Consider the following 19,383-nt stretch of genomic DNA (forward strand, 5'->3'; position numbering starts at 1 on the left):
ATTTAATTCCTGAAGAAATATGTGTATTCACTTAAAAATCGGCTTCGTAATGGTACTCGTTCGACTTTTAGACGAACGCCAAGAAGCTCTTATAAGGAAAACAACTGGCACTGTAATTTATTTCCCGGATAAATTTTGGAACCCTTTTGAACTAAACGGGTGTTTCAGCCTGGCAGAGCCCGCTCCTCCCGCTTGCAACAGAGAGGAAAGAAATTGGAAGCGCGCTCGAAGCCCCATAGATTTTGAGTTAATTGTGTTCGGTAGTTCTCTAATGAAATCTACCACTCAAGAAAACAAGAAAATCAGTTTGCTTTTCACACAAAACATCGAATACGTTTTAAGTAAACTGCTTAATTAAATTTAATTTGCAGTGAGGAAGGAATTGCAGATCCGGCGACGCAATTTGGTGGAAAAGGATCTGATTCCCGGGACGGAAACTTAGCACTCAAGTGGGAGCTTAGGTATCTATGCAGACCGAGGGGCATCAAAGGAGAAGTTCACCAGTGAGGGAAGGAAAGTACTTAATTATTAAACTTTTAAACAAATGTGTGGTGTGTAGCCGGTCGTGAGGCAATGTAAACACGGAGCCTGATAAATGCTTCCAGCAACAGAGACGTGTAAAATAGGTCTACCTCATTTTGTGATGCTGCTGCTGCTTCTGTTTGTTTAGAAGCAAAAGGTTACCAGCGGTGTTTTGTAGAAGCGGTGAATAAACTGTGACCTCTAACTCTTCGTATCCTTGCTTTAAGTAAACCAGAGGAAATGAAGAGCCCTGGTATTGTCTGAAAATATCCTCTTGTAGCTAAATATATCACACGGTTCCTATTGTCCAGTGCCTAATCATTTTTACGCAAATACAGCTGTTTTACTCTACTGTCCAGCATCCTACCGATGCACACTGTAAGAGTATAAAAAGCCACGTTAATAAAATCACTTTTTAGTAAAAGCCAAGACAAAACTGGGTGCTTGCTTCCCAGCTAACCTAATCAACAAAGATTAAGATATTCAAAGAAACGCGGGCTCGGTGGCTACTCTGCTCAGGTCACCCTTTTTGGCCGAAGAACCGGTCCCTGCGGTTGGGTCGGGCCGCAGGGCCCTTCCCGAGCCGCAGAGTTACTTACGGTTCCGAACAGGGCCGGGCCGGGCCGGACCGGGAGGCGGGGGCCGGGGCCGGGCGGGGGCCGGGGCCGGGCGGGGGCAGGCGGCGCTCGGAGGGGCTGCGGCGGCGCGGAGCCCGCGGGCAGCCGCGCTGCGACCGCAATCCTTCCCCGGTCCCGACTCCTGCGCCCGCTGCATCGGCCTCCAACCTTTCCGTCTCCCGTCCGAGAAGCGCCTCGGACACGGGAGAAACGTGAGAGTAAAGGGGGCTTCAAAGCAAAAAAAGCCGACGAGTGTTCGGAAGTTAGAGATCGGCTTCAGCCGCCGCTTCTCTGGGGGCTATTTCAGGAGGAGGTCCCAGCAGACATTTCGTGTTTCGCAAGGAGCGCGGTTTCCTGACAGACGAACGCACAGGGAACAGGCTTCTGGGGGAAATCCTGCCGGGGCCTGGGGAGCGGCGCCGCGCTCCTACGGCGCCCGGGCAGCCCGGCTCGGCGGACGGGGATGGACGCACAAATGGACGGATGGGTGGATGAGCGCTGCCAGCGAGCAGGTGAGACCTGCCTATCCCTTGCCTTTACTGAAAAACTGAGACTTTGCTGTTTGTGCCGCTTAAACCTCTATTTCCTCTACCTCACACTGGCTTAAAAAAATAAAATCTGTTCATCACTGAATGACCTCTTTCACCTTCTTTCCAACAGAGATGTCGACAATAATTATGTAGATATGGGCTCTGGTACTAAAAAATCTATCAGCAGCTTATCTGAACAGGAACAGGATTGGGCCCACAATCCCTGATTCTCTGTTAAACATCAGCCTAAACATGAAATTTTTGAAGTGGAAAAGCTCACCATAATTCATCATTACATGAAAATGTACCAGTTTTGAAAATCAAAAAGATGTAACTCAATGGATACAATTACTGCTTAATTCAATAAAGAGAAATGATCATGACTGATGCTAATTCACTTAAATGCATTGTTTATCGTTTGTACAAAAGGCCAAGTGTGCCAGATACCTGCAACAGCTCTTAATATATCATTCACACTGCAAAAGTGCATTTTCTGCATTTATGGTAGAGTAAGTACACGTCTATATGTTAATTTGCCTTCACCAGGTCTGTTTTAGAACTGTAGTTTTGGTCAACGTAGCTTCTTAGAAAATGAGCTTGGCTTCTCCCAGATACAGCCACAGAATTCAAGAAGCCTTGTAATAAAAATCAGACATTCATACATCCAAACCATGCATTTTAACTCTCTTTGACTTGACTTATGCTGATTCTCTGTACCACTCCTTGAAAACAAAATATGTATTCTGTGGTCTGTGATATAAAGGGTAGGAAAAATGACCTGGGATCAAGCTTCTGCTACACAACAGGCCTTTTATTGTCAAAGGGGATCTATGTCCTTTCAAGCAGAGCCGATGCTGAGCTAGCGTAACCCTTGATTCTAAGTGTCAGTCTACGGAAGACGATTGTAAGCATGAGGTTGTTTAGTACGGAAAGTTGTTCAGTCAACAGAAACTCAGCACCCTTCAGCAGGCTAACAAAATGGTGAGATGGAAAGAGTGGGATAACCCTGAAATGCACACGTGGCAATACCAGCATGAGAATGGAACAGAGATGCATGAAAGTCATGGTTCAGCTCCTGCTAGACTGGCCCGTCAGTCTGAAAACATACCCACCTGGGCACTTCAACCATATCCTCCTGCCTTGGAATGAGCCTTAGGCACACACAGGCAGCTCCACAGCTCTCTTCTGAAATAAATCCCCTCTGTAACGCAACCTGGAAGGTGTTTATTGACTTCAATTTCACCTGCACTTGCACCAAGTTGAGACCTTACAATGACAGAGCTAAGACCCCCAATGCTCTGAAAATGTTTAATGAAATACTGCATGCAGTTAAAAGTGAGTAATAACCAATACCTCCATATTTGGTGTACTTGCAAAAAATGGCAGAAACGCAATCCTAAGAGCATGTTAACAGCATCGCAAAGAGGGGGAGATCAGCTTCAGGTCAGGAAGGACAATTGATAGGGCGAGGTGTATGAGGTGGCACACAGCTCAAGAGAAAAGGAGACATCAAAGGTAAAACATTCTTTTTCAAGACATGATAGGAATGGACGAACTGTTGATACTTTAGTGAGATTGTACATATGAATGAAGTTGCTTGGCAGTTTAGACCTCTCACTAACGTAATTGTCTCTGCTTTGCTAAGCTGCAAGGATGCCATCCCTCCAATACATTTCTCACAAGTCAGCTTTCCACTCGGGCTTGGAAAAATGATGATAAATGAACATGCAAAGTTCAAAGGGCAGTTTAGCAAATCACCAAAGTAAGAGCACATGTTTAACGCGCTGTTCTAAGGCCTTCCATGCTCCTACCTTTGCCAGACAGATGCACTGTTTCATATTATAATGATTATCCAGGACATTTATGAACAAGATTGGGAAAACTAAGCTCTCTTCTGTTCCCATATAAGGGAAATCAATACTGCTCAAGGCAGGTGGCAACAAAAATGCCTACCTGCCTCCCTGGGGTGGAAAATGACACACAAAACTCCAGAACAACCCAAAACTTCTCTAACCAAAATTTGAAGTTCAGACTGTAATGAAATAAAAATTAAACACTGAACACAGTCACCAACAGCATTTTCTCTATACAGACACATACAGGGAGCTCACGGTTAAAACACTACATGTCAGTCTATGTTGCTGCGTACTTTGCGTTAAAAGGGTATGTATCCCAAGTTCTTACCATCAAATGTCAACTTGCCCCCATTCCAAACTACATGCATCTGTATCTTTGAAGTCCTACAATAATTTTAAAAAAGAAAAGCCTACAGCAATGCAAACGTAACATTCACCCACACAAAGTCTATAAAGATATAAGACAGAGAATGTCTTAGGACAGCAACGAGACAGCAGATTCCACCAACTGAACTTCTACCCCAACAGAGGAAATCAAACTAAACCAAAGACCTAACTGCTTTTCCCTTTTTTTTTTTTTTGAGGGCAGGGGAAAGAGAAACAGGTAGTGAAATGTGGAATGGCAGAAGGAGCACTCTGATTAGGAATGGGCATTTTGTCCACAAGATAGTCCTAGAGGCGGGACTGAAAATAACCTGGTAACATCTAAGCCTACACTATGTTAAATGCAGAGAACAAATGTTGCTCTTTAGCAGCAAATTAAGTGATGCACAACAAAATGCTTGATACCACAGCTGCATGTATGATTATTTAGCTTCTTGCTTTTAGAACAGGAAACAAAACTGCATAGGTCTGTTTTGAGTATTGACTTTTAATAGCTTGTTTCTCATAAGGGAACAGGGGATGTTTTCTGCTTTAGAAATACAGGTATCAGTTGATCTTTAAATACAGCCTGCTCCTGCCAACAGGTCATGTACATGATTTATTTGGCTTCAGCTTTTGTTTTTATGCATTAAGCAACTTTCAACCTTCTTCTGTCATACAATATATAGACAAATTTAAGTACAGTAATAGTGTAGGTATTTTACCATCTTCACATTTTCTTGACATACTGGACAAAGCAATACACATCAGTCTGCCCCCAAACCCCAGTTTCATACAAAGCTTGTTGAATACTGCTTTCAATAGCACATTCATCTGGCTCCCACATTTAATTTGCTAAATCTCCAGAAACAGATCCTTTGGGAATATCAGGAATTACTTCCAACTTTGTCCAGTGACATTCAAATGCTCAGGCAACTACTGGTAACTGTCATTTTATGGTTACTACAGATGTTGCACGCTGACAGGAAAAAGAAAGTTTAGAACTGGACAAGCTATAGTAATCTATGTTTTGGTAGAGGAATTACATACAAAAAGGGGGACTTAATATATTTAGTTTTTAATCTGTAGTTTCATTTTTCAAAATAAAACCTGTATATATAAATGGAAAAGATTCAAGATCTGTGTAACAGTTGCTCTCTGGCTAAAACAATATATTTAGACAGAATCTCTCTTTCTGTTTTTTAGTTCACATATACTAGCCAGTCCAGTCCTTTGGGAGAAAAAACTTCCATTTTTAAATCCTTTAGGATCCATCAGATTCATTATATGGTAATGACCTTAACTTACACAATATATTATATTAAGCCATGAACTGAAGGGTTTTAGATATCAGAAGTATCAGTCTGGGTGAAGTAAGCCAAACAGCCATTTAAACATGATACTATAGCTGAAATAAGTCTCTGTCAGAATAAAAACCAACATTCATAAAAACAGCAGCAGCCATCAATAACATTCACAACTGCAGGGATTTTTTACTGTGTGTGATTTTGCATTTTAAGTAGAAGCCACAATAGGTTAAAGCAAAATTTAAAAAAATATCACTATAGTCTTGAATTTAATAATGTGAATTGTCACTCTTATAGCTGTTTATAGAAGTGTTCTAAAAAAATTTACTTAAACATATGTATTTAAGACTTTCACTTTATTCAGCAAATTGGTTTATTTACACAATGGGGAACGTTGGTTGAATGCTGTCAATGTAATAAAAACAAATCTAACAGAGACAATACTGAACTCTCTCTATGTATTCATAGCAGAAATGACAAACTATTTCCTTACCTGTATCAGGAACATCAAGCGCAACAACGGGACAGTATCATAGGACACTGATTTAACAATAAACCACAGAGGTCCAGTAATACTATGGTAATTTACTCATGTATTTACTGACTTTAAAATAAAAACATTAAAAGTCAGCAATACCCAGTAAAAAGTTCTGGCAATTATCAGAGTCAAACTCTGATGAGTAGGTCAGTAAAACCTTATCAGATCATCCACAGTTCATAAAGTTACATGAGTTGCTTCAGACCACCAATACAGAAACAAAATTGATGAAAACAGATTATCCTCTAAAAGGCAATGATGATCTGATAAGGGTTTAACTTAATGGAAGTTAAAAAAAAAAAAAAAGAATTGCAGAGCACAGCCCCTATTAGAACAAGCTAACTTTCCAACTTTCAAAAAAGACAAAAAAATTTGAGAGAAAGAAAAAAAAAAACCAAAAAACACTTCAACATGAAGCTACCATACAAAGTTTTTGTTTGTTTTCCTGGTTTTTTTGTTGTTTTTTGTTTGTTTCTTTTTTCTTTTACGAGTTCAGAGTTGAAATTTAATCCTGGCTTTTTAGGGAGAAGGACAGTTTTGGCCTAGACTTTCCTTTGCCCAGGATAATTTTTTGCTCTTCCTTTTGCTGACGCTGTCTCTCTTGTTCTAGTTTCATCCTCTCCTCATGAATCTTTCTTTGTTCTTCAACAATTTTCAATTGTTCTTCAGCCTATACAGGAAAATGATAGTATTTAGACCAGCATATTTTGTAGTCATAAAAGCAATTTACAAGTCTGCATTAATTCCAAACAGGTTGAATCCTGCATAAGTATGTAAGCAGTTCTGCCTGAGCTGGGTGCCATAGTTGGTTTCAGTGAAACCATTTATAAAATGGTTATTTGAAGTGAGTTTAAAAGAAACACTGAGAACTTTCTACAGCTAGTGTATCAAAATCTGGAGTGCTTACATGCCAAGTTTTTCAGCATTGCTTTGGAAACAACACATTACATTTTAATTAAGGAAGACATTAGATACATACAGAGATTGTCCCAACACTTGTCACTTGTGTAAGCTGAAGTAACATATATACATAATGAGGTCACGTATCTTCAAGCCGATGTCTCCTTGCTCCAAAACCCATCTAAAACCCCCTCCTAATCCAAAATCATCTTCACTTGATTTACAACTAGTCAATCCTTACATTGACCTATGGTTGTTACAGTGCTCCCAGTGGTCTTCTAAAGGTGCTTATTTAGTTCATTACATCAGTCAATACTTTAAATTTTCCATTTGTCCTGTTTCTACCATAAGAGGTTGAGAAAAGGGTAAAACAGAAAGAAATCTAAAGCAGATGTACTTCAAGCAAAAAGATTTAAGAAGCCTCATTTTATATGAAAGAGGTGTAATTACTTGGGCAATTGAAACTGACAGAGTTCAGTCAGGAATTAGAAGCAGCTTAGTTTGTCTTATCAATTGATTAGAATCAGATAAATCATATTGAATGTTTTCATGTGGCAAGCACCTGATTTAAAAGGGCTTAAGAAGACCAATGTAAGTTAGACTTTCCTAGCTTACACATCTTAAGCTTATGCTGAAAGTCCCTTTCAACACTTCTATTATCAACACTGTACTAGAATCAAATCTAGTTTGTACTTGTCTCATTCAACAAAACAGAATTAGTCACACAAAGCTGAACATGTTTGTAAACTTACTTCAACCCTCCCCATAAGATATAGTTAAAATGTACTTTTTAAATTCTGAAGGCAGCCATCTCTCCTCTAAATTAACTGCATCCAAACTATTTACCAGCCTAGCGTTACTGCTAAGAATCTGGTCATTTGTGCTCAGGGAAAGGAAAGCAATGTTACTGAAGGAACCAGCAATACACAAGTTTAACTCTAGAAAAGGTTGATTTGTTTATTTTCATTGTGCTGCAAATCTGGCAGAGACACCTGTATTTCCCTACAGAACAGTTAACTACACCTTCACATACCAGTTTAGCTTGTGCTTCGGCAATTTTTCGATTATTCTCTTCTAGTATTCGCTCTAGTTCCTCACGCTTTGCACGCTCTTCTTCCTAAAGGGGAGGACAGGGCAAGATGTTAGTAAAGTAAAATATTCATTTCTGCATGTTCACTAATCTTTCTCAGAATTCTTTTGTGAACTGACTTAAAGCGGCAGCTTTACAGCCACCTATTTTGCCTCACAACGGTAAACTGTGCAGCCACTAAAACTGGTTTCTAGCACTCAATTTAAATCATCCCGCCCAGTCCAAACAGCAACCAACTAAACCCTCCCTAATCACAGAATCCTGACAATTTATTACTAGGATTTTAATATCACACAAATCAACAAGGACAACTACAAAAACTGGATAGTATTTACCAAATTAAAAAGTAATATAGAAAATATAAATAAAGTGAATAGTTTGTCTCACCAATTAAGTATACCTACGTATTCTTTACCTATACTCCTTTAATCAGCATTAAAAGTTGAATATTTACTGTCTTGTCCAGTGTCCTGCAGAGTGTGCTCCTCGGCTGCCATACGCGCCAGCTTCCTCTTTAAAATGATTTGTACTGTTAGCTTGGCAATACCTGCATCAGCAGCTCAACCATTTATAAAGAAACAACATACAAGGAAGGCTGAGCTGAGGAATGCAGATGTTTATGGTAAGAAGGAACAAAAATATGTAAATCATTCCTAAGGCAAACAGTTAATAAGAAAAATACATTTACTGTTAGTGAAAAATACAAATGGTAATCCATACTTCATGGAGCTATGGGCTTCTTTCATGGGGAGAATGGACTTAACATTCAGTATTTTGACAATTTTAAGACAGCTGAAACTGTCTGCAGTATGAACTTGGAATTCAGGAGTCCAGGGAAGGCAAGATCAGGAAATAAAGCCTTGTAATTGTTGTTTTCTTGGTGAATTTTATGGAACTCTGTTATGCAACTCAAATATGAAGACTGCGTGAAAAATTTTGAAGTGTTTCAGTTCACATAATATATTTCCAAATTATTTTTATATTTGGAGGATTTAAAGTTAGCCAGAGGTTTGTGTCTGTGTAAGAAAAAAAAGTTAATATGAACAAAGCAAGCATATGAAAACTTCTTACTATGACTAGTAACCAGCTACTAGCTAGCACACTTCACTCCAGGCATGGAGGTTCATTCTGCATTACAAAGAACTGGTGGGACTTCTCCACATGACGACGATACCAAAAATACTTTTTTTAAAAGAACAAGTCATTCATCTGATCAAATGAAAACCTCTACATATGAAGAATTTGCTGACTATGAACACGTAAATTCAACTTAAACTCTGATATCAAAGTCTGAATTTGCAAGAAAAGTATAATTTATTTATTCTTTTTAGTATTTATTGTAACTCAGCATTCCATTTGTTTCCACTTAATTTGATACTATGTGACTGACAAGTCACATCTAGCATGAAGGGGAAAGCTGCATTGCTACCGTCTCTCCTTTCGCAAGCCAATCAAAATATTAATTTAAAATAAACTGTGTAGGACGTAGAGAGTGAAAAAAGCATTTAACACTTATGACTATTTAGCACAAATTTCCTCTACGGTTTGAAGTTTGTCTTGAAATTTCTGGATCCTGGAATGATTGGTGCAGGCAGGCATCAAAGCCTTTAGTAGCAAATTACTGTCTCACAGAAAGACATTTTCAGCTTCTGCTCCAGCTGCTGATTAAAAACCAAAAGAAAACAACAAAAAAAAGGCCCCAAAAACCCAAGTCACACGTTCAGCTTGACTTCAGACAAGGGCAACCTGCTCTTTTATAACTTCTAGGGAGAAAAACAGGAGTTGTTAGTAGTTATTAAAAATAGATATAATGATTTGGACAGAGATCCTTCGTGAAGACGTGGTTGGGCTTATGCTCGAAGTCCCAGAATTAGTCCAATGTATGCTCAAGGAAAATGTTCATTTTAAATGAAGAATAAGAAACCTATTTGTTAAAGACAGGTACTGCAGCTCACTGCTGGACCCTGCTTTTTGCCTGGCTGAAGGCAAAAGCCTCTTACAGTCTAGGTAAACAAAATGAAACAAATGAAGGATACATAATTACATATTTTTTAATACCCTTCCCCAAAATGAAAGGACTGCTGATAAATCCTGCAGCCATGGCAAAAGTTTCAAACAATTCTGAAATATATGTAGGTCAGTTCCATTAAGAATCAAGTATCCTTGTTCAGGTTTTAGGAGAGTAACTGTTTAAATATCAGTGAGCTCCTCTGAATAGGCTAGAAATTAAGTTTCGCAGCAATGCAAGTTTATATGAGAAGGGAATTAGATTTGCTGTATTCCATCTCTTTCTGAACCGAACAGGAGGCACAAACCGACACTGAAAGTTTTGCCATGGACTGTCTCTACTTTCCAAACGACCGAGCGTTACCTCTCTGGCTTTTTGTGCTGCAAGTTCAGCTTGTCGCTGTCGCTCGAGTTCTTCGAGCAACTGTTTTTCCATGATGCGCTTAGCCTCCTCCACCCTGCGGAGAACCTCTCGCTCAATCTCATCCTTTCTTTTCTCCAACTCTTCTTCTACGCGTTTAGCTACAAGTTCTTCCACCCTTCGAGCAGTTTCTTCCTCTATGAGTTTCTCTTCAATTTCTTGTTGACGACTGCAAAATGCAAACATGAGGATTACATTTTTAATCAGTAACATTGGTACTGAAACAAACTCCTTCCACACGCAACATCAGCTATGCTACTGAATAACTTTTACATATAGATTATATATTTAAAGAAAATTTTGCTCTACATTTAAAGAAAGTCAATCTTCAAGGCAGTGTTCCTGCAACAGGGAATCCATTCAGACCATTCCATAGTTAGTACCGTTCTCTATAACAACAGACTAAATTGAAGACAACTTCCTGATCACAATTAGAGAGGGGGGAAAAAGGGAAAAAAACCCAACCCTATAACACCATGACCCCCTCCTCCAAAAAATCCAAACCCCACCCAACTCTGACCATCATTCACCCTTCAGGAGTTTATATGGTCTCAATTTTTAGCCACATATAGTAATAATAACCTGTAAAATCTTGCCTTAAAGCCACCACCTTAGAGGCAAACTATCTCCAGTATCTTAAAGTAGAAGACAGAAGCAATAAAATTTGTGATTTTAAATTTGTGATTTTACCTAGAATTCCAGGTGTTATACCTGTAATCTAGTTATCCAATCATTTACCTTAACAAATTTCAGTAACTTCAGCTCTTTTTTTAATTGAAGGACTCTGTTTCTACCATAATGATCAAAAATAAATTATATCAATACTAAGTGCTAAATAAATCCTTGCAAACTGCAGCTTTCCATGTTCTGAGTTTTGCAAATATTTTCAAACGTCTTGTCTTTATTTTAGTTGAGCAGCAGTATTATCACTCAGCCTGATGACTGTTTTAATTTTTCATTAAAAAGGGATACAAAAATCAGATAAATTTGCAGGTTAATTACCACACACAGAAAAAAAACCCCAGCTAGTAATCACAAGTACAACATGGCAATTAGATATCCAAGGATGAACAACAGTGAATACTCTATATTTCATGCAGTACAATTCATTAGGAATTATTATGGGCTTTGGGGAGAAGACTCTTGGTTTTAAACTTGATACTGAACTTCTGTTTCAAATATTCCATGAAGTACAGAACAATCTTATGAAACTTTTCTTCTGGCCTGTCAGCAACACAAATCCAAGATTCAGAAGAACAACTACTGCTGTAATATCTAAATATCCTGTCATTTTCAGAATGTTTGTATTTTCCTATCTCATTTGGAGATATCTAATCTATCTTATTTGAAAAACAACTAATTAAAAAAAGTTACATAATTTACCAACTTTTTGATGACCCAAGGCACAACTTGCAAATATGCAATAGGATATGTGAAGTATGGATTATTTATCTAGATAACCATGGGAAATACGAAGGTGAAAAACTCCCAATTTCCCATAGTCATGTGTCATTGTGTCATCTTTTAAAAACTACTGAACTGCATGGATCTACTATAATTACTGAACCAAGCAGATCTCCTTCAGCAGAAAGTTTTGGAATCCTCAACTCAATCATTAGGCCAGAGAAGACCAATCTCTTACAATCCTCAAGAGATAGCAAATTTGGCTGGGGGCATATTAGATCAGCATTCATTTTTCCAAAATGGACACAAAATATCTTGAAGTAATTTTTTTCAGAAAACAAAAAAAAAAAGCCAAAGCAACCTAAGGCAAACAAATTTTTTTCAGAAAACAAAAAAAAAAGCCAAAGCAACCTAAGGCAAACAAAAAACCTAGACCACTCCCAGAAAAATGCATCAACCCCACTCAAATATTTTATTTTAAAAGGTCTCCCATCCCTCTTATTCAGCAGCGACTGCTCTCACCATCTTGAAACAATACTACTTAGTTTACTTAAGAGGCTAGAGTTCCAGAAAAAGAAATTGTCATTAAGTTCATATTCTCATGTTTTAATAAACATTCATAGCTTTACATTTAACATCAAGAAATCTAGAAAAAAAGTTAGCTAATTGAATAAAGATAGTGCATAGTTACAAAAATACCATTGCATTCGTGTCTGAAATAGGTTTTCAAATATCCTCAGCAATTGATGATGCACTCAAATTAAGCACTGTGCCTGCACATGTTTCATTCTTCTCACTGAAACAAACTCCATTCAAATTGAATTAAATGAATGAAATGTATTTTTAGACTTGTAGGCAATGATATTACAATGGCTTAGACCTTATTAAGAAAATAAAATTATAAGCACAGATATAAACAACAATGATTTATTCTATAGCATATCAACCATTTTTTTTAATCATATGAACTTACAGTATTTTATAATTTTATCATCCTGGCCTACTGAGTTATGATTCCAGAGGATCAGATAAGTCACTAATGTAAAAAACTATTTTTCATATGATCCATTTACTTCTTAAAGACTAACTGTATGAAATCTGCAGAAAAGAAACAATTTACATTTTACCAAATTTCTGAGGGGAAAAAAAGTCATAGCTGCAAGGCAAGGAAATGAGCACTATAGGAAAAGGCTGAAGTCAGGCAGTGTATTGAGATTTGAACAAGACATGAGAAGAAGAAAGTCAGTTCCAATTTATGAAATGTCCACTAATGGATTCAGTCAGAAAGGAAGTACTTCTTTCCTTATCTAACATGAATCTATACTAACATACATAACACAATTTACAGATGACTTACTAAAATACCGTGCTTTTCTACTCAAAGTTTCATTGCTTTTTCTTTTTATAATTTAAAGTGTATTGTAGAAGTATCAAAATTCTATACCGTCCTTTCCAATACTGATTCTTCCTCAAACATCTTCTATTCTGTAGCAAGTATTGCTGAAATACCATATTCCTTCTATACAGACTTCATGAGCTTTTTAAAATTTCAAAGTTAAATTACACAGAAAACTTAGTAACACATGAACTAAACCAGCTCCTAAGTACTAGAATAAACTATTAATTGTATTCTCAAATTTTTAAAGCACATTCCAGTTCTTCACTGTAGATATGCACAGAATAGTTTTCTTAATTTAGGTATTGAATAGAATTCTAATCCACAAAACTAGGATCAGTATGTCAAAATATGTCAATTTTCACATGTTTGTGTTACTGTGAAAGTTTCTGACTGTCAAAACTCTGAAGTCAGCAAAGGTGATTATCTTCAAAGGAAAATGAAAGTGACAGCTTGGGCCCACCAAGCCCGACTAGTATTTCCTGAGAACGATGTGGCTTAAGTAAAGCTCCACCGGAGAATGAACAGCACCATTTGGCTTCATATGTACAAACAAGAGCTTTTTCTGGATCGGGTGGTCCAATGAGCAAGGGTAGTGTTCAAAGAAAAAGAATCACCTGAATACAAACCATTCTTCTCTCTGCTGCATAAAGGTCTATTTTATAACTTTGTATGCTGCTAAACATATTCATGCAGTCCCATCGTTTCTTAAAATAGTATTTATATCTGCAGACTTAATAAATAACCACACTCCCCATAACATAAACTGAAAAAAGGGAAAGGTGTCAAATGAAACAAGTCACCGGATCTCACCGTCCCATTTGGCAAGAAAATAATCCCCCAGTGTTAACATAGCAGCTGCACAGTGTTTCTTGCAACCCTCACTCGAGCACCTCCAGATACCTCCGCTCGACGCGTAACAAGCTCCACGCCACGAAGGGGAGGGGCGGGCGTGTAGCAGTGCCGCACAAAGCCTCAGGGGCGCCGAGGCCTCCGCCGCACAGGGAAGTTTAGGAGCAGCGCGGGAGGCAGAGACCAGCGGCGGCGGACGGGAAGCGGGCAGAGCCGGCCGGGAGGGAGGAGGCGTGCGGGGGGCTCGCACCCCAGTGGGCGGCTCCTAACGCACCTGGGAGAGCCGGGCTTGGAGAAAGGGGCGGATGGCGGGAAAACCGGCATGGGTCCGGCCTCGGCGAGGGCCCAAACGCCTGTAGCCAGCCGCAGGCGGCCCTAGCCCACGGGGAGAGAGAGGCACCGAGCACTTCCCTTCCTCCCCCATCCCTCACCACCCCCCCAATGCCCAGCGCAGGCCCGGGGCTCACATTTTCCGCTGCCGCTCGAACTCCGCTTTTTTCTCCTCCTCCTCCCGCTTCTGTTTCTCGTCCAGGCTGCTGCGCTTGCTCACCGTGCGCCCGAAGATGTCGATACGGTCGGGCGGGGAGGAGGCGCGGTCGCGGTCCCGGTCCCGGTCGCGCCGGGAGGAGGGGGCCGTATTGGAGCGCGAGCGCGAGCGGGACTCCCGGCGCCGGTTCCGCTTGCTCTCCCGGGACTTGGAGCGCTTCCTTGCCCGCTCCTTTTCTCGGGAGCGGGACCGCGATCGGCTCCGGTTCTTCTTGTTGTGCTTGGAGCTCTTGGTGTGCTTGGAGCGGGACGAGCTACGGCTGCGGGACCGACCCATCCCGGCAGAGAGAAGAGGCCGCGCCGGCGACCGTTTGACCACCCCCGCCCCCTTTGCTAGCGGCGCCCGGGAGAGGTGCGAGGAGGCTCTGCGCGCATCAGCACCGCCCTGGCGGGCCCTTCGTCTTCTCCCTTTCCACCGCTTTGCGCTGCGAGGAGAAGGAAGAGGCCCCGGGAGCGGGAGAGAGTCCGGACGCAGCCAAGATGGCGGCCCTGGCTGAGCAGTGACTCTCCTCTCCCGCCCCACAATGCACCGCGCCCTGCTCGAGCCGTTCGCTCCCCTCCCCGCCGCCTCCGGCGCCGCTCCGGCGGAGCGCGAGAGCACTCGGCAATCTTCGGCAGCCAATGGCGAGCGCCGCTCGGAGCGGGCCCCGCGGCGGCGGCCGGCGGTCGCCTCAGAGAGAGTTGCCGTGTTTCCTTTGACTGAGAGTTCTCTCAAGCACTGATTATGTTCTTTTTATTTTGTTTCCATGCGGGGAAGAGAGGGAATTATCACCGCAGATTAAGGAAGTTGTGAAAAACACTTTAGAGCCCCCACTAAATTGTGAAAATTGAGTTCTTGAATCCACTGTGAAGACCCACCCTTAAAGGGAAAGAATCACCTGAGGGTTCCTAAGTGTTCGGTGGTCGAAAGGAGCGACAAACGGCAGAGGGGTCGCTAACAACCAGAAAGTTTTATCAGTGAAGTACACACTTGGCAAAGAAATTACAGTAGGGCCCTGACCTACTGCATGAGCGCACGGCAGTGGGTCTTGGATAAAGGGGCACGGTGAAAGGGAAGAGAGGAATCAAAGAGGGAAAGATGCAAAGGAGTCCTGGTTCCAGCCTGAGCCAGCTCTGGGGATGTCTGGCCGATGAGATGCCCAGGGTGCCGGGGGTCTGCTTCCTGCTGGTTCCAGTGTGGCACAGGGAAGGGCTGTCTTGGTCCTATTTACCTGTAGACATCATTGTCCATGGTTGGCTACAGGGCTGTGGGCATAGGGGAGTATGACCTCAGCTGGCATGCAGGTCAGGCACACTATGAGCTCAGAGGTTCTACAGCTATCTGTGTAGGATGTTTTTATCATCCCAGTTCTGCCAGGTAGTTGTTAGCCGTTTCTTCTATGACAAAATTTGGAACTGGTGTTATTCTTTATTTCAGTAAACTGGTGCAATCTATAGATAGTTAACCTCATTCCTTACTTTGAGCCACAATTTTAGCTCCTTGATATCTTTCACAATTTGTGTGCTTTTTTATTTTATTTTTTTTAAACAGGTCTGCGGTTTTTCTAAGTGCTTTTACTAAACTTGCAAAACATTCCTTTTAGCCACTGGACATAATCCAATCTCACTAAAAGGTCTTCTAATTAATTTGATTGACTTGCCTTCTTTTTCTTGAAGGCTTTCTTATTTTGAAATTCACTCTGTTTACTACCAAAAATAAACCCAGTGGAAGATTCTTTCTGACGGGTAACAGCAGAGTAATGGACACGGTGAAACCTGCAGGGCCGGAATTCCAGTGCCACAGGCTCTGGGACTCTTGATTGTCCCTAGCCCGGGGAAAGCTTGTGCAAGAGGTACCTAAGGAAGCTGATAATCAGACCTTTTAGCCCCTGGCCGGCGAGGTGAGTTTCTAGCTGGCACCTTTCCTGCAGCAGCTTGTCTGCAAGTGTGTACTGGAGCTTTTAAAGTCACACGGTGCATCAGGTTCTGGATGAAAAATGGATCATAATTTTGTCAGTACTACGTGTTATAGTGAATAGTACCGCACTTGACCTGAAATGTAGCGGGAAGGATGGGGCAGAATTAATTATTTTACAGTCACTTATAACTATAAATGAGATTTAAAAATATTTATCATAAACCGAGTTTTCTCCTTGGTAAGTCATTATAATCTGGACCTGTATTTATCGTTATTTTATTCCTATTGAGTAACATTGACTCATCAGAACTGTAAAATGTAATATGCAATATTTTGTGAGAACAATTAATTATGATATATTGTGTAGAATTAAGGAATTATATAGATTAATGTAATAATTTTCCCCAATCCATTATTGCATTGTTTCATCTCATTTTTTTAAAGTTTCCAAATTAATAAGAACACATGATGTTTAATGCTTGCAATAGCTTAAGGTCATTAGTCTATTTACTTTGTTATTTATGAGGACTAAATTGTAGTACTTCTGGAAAAAGCTCCTTGTCCTCTTAAAAATACATTCCTAATATATGAAAAAATAGTAGAAGAACATTTCTATCTATGATTTCTTTTTATTTTAAAGATTGGTAGTTGTTTGATTGCTGGGGCTTTCTGTGTGTTTGGTTGTTTTTTTTAAATTATCCTAGCCTAATAGTAATAAAATATTTAATAGTCGTAAAATATTAATATTTAGGTGTTTTTTCTGTATATAATTACAATTGATATGGAATTACAGTACCAAAAGGAACTTTTTTAGTAAATACTTAATTTAAAAACTGTTTAATTACATAACTTAATTTCTTGTTTTCAATTAATTAAAAAATATGGTAATTTCCCTTGTCAGTTTCCATTCTAATTTTTCAATATTTGATTAAAGTAATGCAATTTCTTTTTATTAAATATTAGAATTTTGAAGTTTTTAATCCCATGTAAGTAGATTCAGTTTGCAAGACATACTGAATTTCCATGCACTCTCATGTTTTTGCATTTTTTTCCCATTTTAATGTATCTCAGTATATTAAAATGCATAATTTGCTTCTTAAAACGGTTGCCTTGGAGTTGGAAAATACCTTATTTGACAGCCAAATGGTGGCGTAATTAAAGCACCTCACCCTTCTTTACCTTGGCTACTGTCATCTCATGAAATCTCTCAACCATTGGCATTTGGGGGTAGCTCCATGGTGATACTGTGTTCTCATAATCTCCAAATTGTACCTGCTCTTGCTTGCACCACCACTTCTGTCATTAGCTGGGTCAAGAGGGATCTTGGGAGATTAAAGGTGGATTATTTTGGGTTGTGCGAGTGCGGCACAGCTGGATGTGAGATCTTTGCAATAGGTCTAAAATAGAAGAACTCTGGAGGGCAAGGAGGGGAAGACAGCAAGAGCATAATAGGATAAGGTGTTTGGTATGTAATTTGCTGTCATCTGGTATAGTCTGCCTCACAATAGTAAGAGGGTAGAAGTAGCACAGAAGAGCTAAGGAAGAAAAGGTGGTTTAAATGTGTACTGGCTCTTTCAAAGTAGCTGTTTCAACCAGAGTTTATTACAAGGTCAGAAACTTTGAATACAGGTTGGGGTGGGGGGGGGTTAATTTTAATTTTTTATTCCAAGTGAGTCAGCACTGGGATTCATGTCACATAGATCACAGAAGCTGTACAGGAGTAGAAGTTGTATCACTTAGTCACGTTTAAATGATTTTTTTTTTAATATACCTAACGCTGGAGTTGCTTGTTGTGCTTATGCATTTTCTCTCGGGTGCTTTGTTTCTCTTTGAGCAGCTCTGTGGAGTTCTGAGCTGCTAAGCTGCAGAGGTAGGGAGATGAAGCACCCGGGAGACTGGCAGAACAACTGTGAGGAAAGCATGGCAGGAGCGTGGAACAGTTGGCAGAAAGAGAAATATCTGCTTCAAAGGACTGTTAAAATTCTTTAACTTAAAGAATGTAGAGGAAATGCTGTAAAATGAGGTAAATTAAATAAATGGAAAGAGTTTTCACATGGTACCTATAAAGGAAAGTTGAGTAGATTGTATACATAAGTATAGTTATTAGGTAAAATAACTATTTTCCTCTTTTCCATATGTTCAGATGATAATCATGTCCTTGGAAATGAGCAATACTATACAGAAAGCTGTTGAAAGTGTTTTGTAATTTGAATATGCAAAAAGGTACAGCTTGAGTAATCAGGACTAGTATGTGTATATACAAGATTCAAATTATTTTAAAACAATATCTGATTTCTTTCCCACGTGGATTTAGTTTTAGAAAATAAATAAAATTGTCAAATTTAGATCAATGTGGGAATTTAAAAATTAATTATCAGTGTGGGAATTTAAAAATTACATTAATTATCAATGTCAGAGGACACTTTATTTGTTTTTTGTATTATGTAAGCCCACTAACCACTTTTTTTTAACATCTGGACTGCTTTTTTTTCTGTCTACATGGAAGAAGGGAAAGGAATGTTCATTTGCATGCTTTGTTTGCAGTGCCTGGTCTATTTAGGTCCTAAAGAAAAGCTCTTGAATGCTATTAGAAGTGGTGAACATACGTTCTGATCACATTTTGAGACACTGATCTGCAAACCATAGCAATACATAGTAATGCACCGTTTCCTCAGTATTTTTTTTCAATATCATTGATACCATGTGAAGTATGCACATTTAAGGTCACATATAATTATTTATATATGGACTTGGTCCATCAGAGTTTGGCAGTAAAAGAAGTTCAACCAACCTTCCTGAGCAGCTGCATAATCATAGAGTTACTTTAACTCTGTAGGCTTGCTCTTATTTATCTGAAGGATTTCATAGCAGTTATAGTTCTGGTATGTGTGACTAGGGATTTAAGCCAATCAGCAATGAGTTGAGGTGTCATCTAAGCCTCATGAGGGACTGATCCAAAGTGAGTACTGGGATAATGCCTTTAAAAAAACCACGAACAAAACAAACCAGAGTAGCAAAGAACACTGTTATTCAAAACCAAGTTGCTGATGATTCAGTGGTTAACATAGTGGTTAGACTTGTTGGACAAGCAGGAAAATGGGATTCAGGTGTGTCCTCATTCATATCAATGTCTCTTC

The 19,383-nt window shown here is 39.7% G+C and overlaps 1 protein-coding gene and 2 long non-coding RNA genes across 5 annotated transcripts; 2 read left to right on the forward strand and 1 right to left on the reverse strand.

The window, feature by feature from the left end:
• Window positions 1-1,180: 1,180 nt before the first annotated feature.
• LOC137469640 (uncharacterized) lies at window positions 1,181-5,118 on the forward strand. Its single transcript, XR_010996625.1, has 2 exons — window positions 1,181-1,351; window positions 1,447-5,118. It is a non-coding gene; the product is annotated as an uncharacterized lncRNA (long non-coding RNA).
• Window positions 5,119-5,532: 414 nt separating this feature from the next.
• ARGLU1 (arginine and glutamate rich 1) lies at window positions 5,533-14,877 on the reverse strand. 3 transcript variants are annotated; one of them, XM_068182572.1, is made up of 4 exons: window positions 14,271-14,877; window positions 10,095-10,320; window positions 7,667-7,750; window positions 5,533-6,403 (listed from the first exon to the last, which is right to left on the reverse strand). In XM_068182572.1, exons 1-4 carry the CDS (start codon window positions 14,624-14,626, stop codon window positions 6,239-6,241), a joined length of 831 nt encoding a protein of 276 aa, XP_068038673.1. In that variant the 5' UTR covers window positions 14,627-14,877; the 3' UTR covers window positions 5,533-6,238. The 3 variants fall into 3 exon arrangements, 2 of the variants coding, with proteins under 2 accessions (XP_068038673.1, XP_068038674.1); XR_010996624.1 differs by lacking the exon at window positions 5,533-6,403 and having other exon boundaries at window positions 7,690-7,750; window positions 8,178-10,320; XM_068182573.1 differs by lacking the exon at window positions 5,533-6,403 and having other exon boundaries at window positions 7,690-8,235.
• Window positions 14,878-15,537: 660 nt separating this feature from the next.
• LOC137469637 (uncharacterized) lies at window positions 15,538-18,591 on the forward strand. Its single transcript, XR_010996623.1, has 2 exons — window positions 15,538-16,181; window positions 18,084-18,591. It is a non-coding gene; the product is annotated as an uncharacterized lncRNA (long non-coding RNA).
• The last annotated feature ends 792 nt before the right edge of the window (window positions 18,592-19,383 follow it).

The sequence above is a fragment of the Anomalospiza imberbis genome, chromosome 2 (genome assembly GCF_031753505.1).
Source record: "Anomalospiza imberbis isolate Cuckoo-Finch-1a 21T00152 chromosome 2, ASM3175350v1, whole genome shotgun sequence".
Taxonomy (NCBI): Eukaryota; Metazoa; Chordata; class Aves; order Passeriformes; family Viduidae; genus Anomalospiza; species Anomalospiza imberbis.

Coding starts and splice junctions, on each gene's coding strand:
- ARGLU1 (XM_068182572.1), bottom strand. CDS start 14,626: ATGGGTCGGTCCCGCAGCCGTAGCTCGTCCCGCTCCAAGCACACCAAG. Junction 7,751..10,094: donor CAGCACAAAAAGCCAGAGAG/GTAACGCTCGGT, acceptor CCTCCCCTTTAG/GAAGAAGAGCGTGCAAAGCG. Junction 6,404..7,666: donor CCGAAGCACAAGCTAAACTG/GTATGTGAAGGT, acceptor TTTCCTGTATAG/GCTGAAGAACAATTGAAAAT.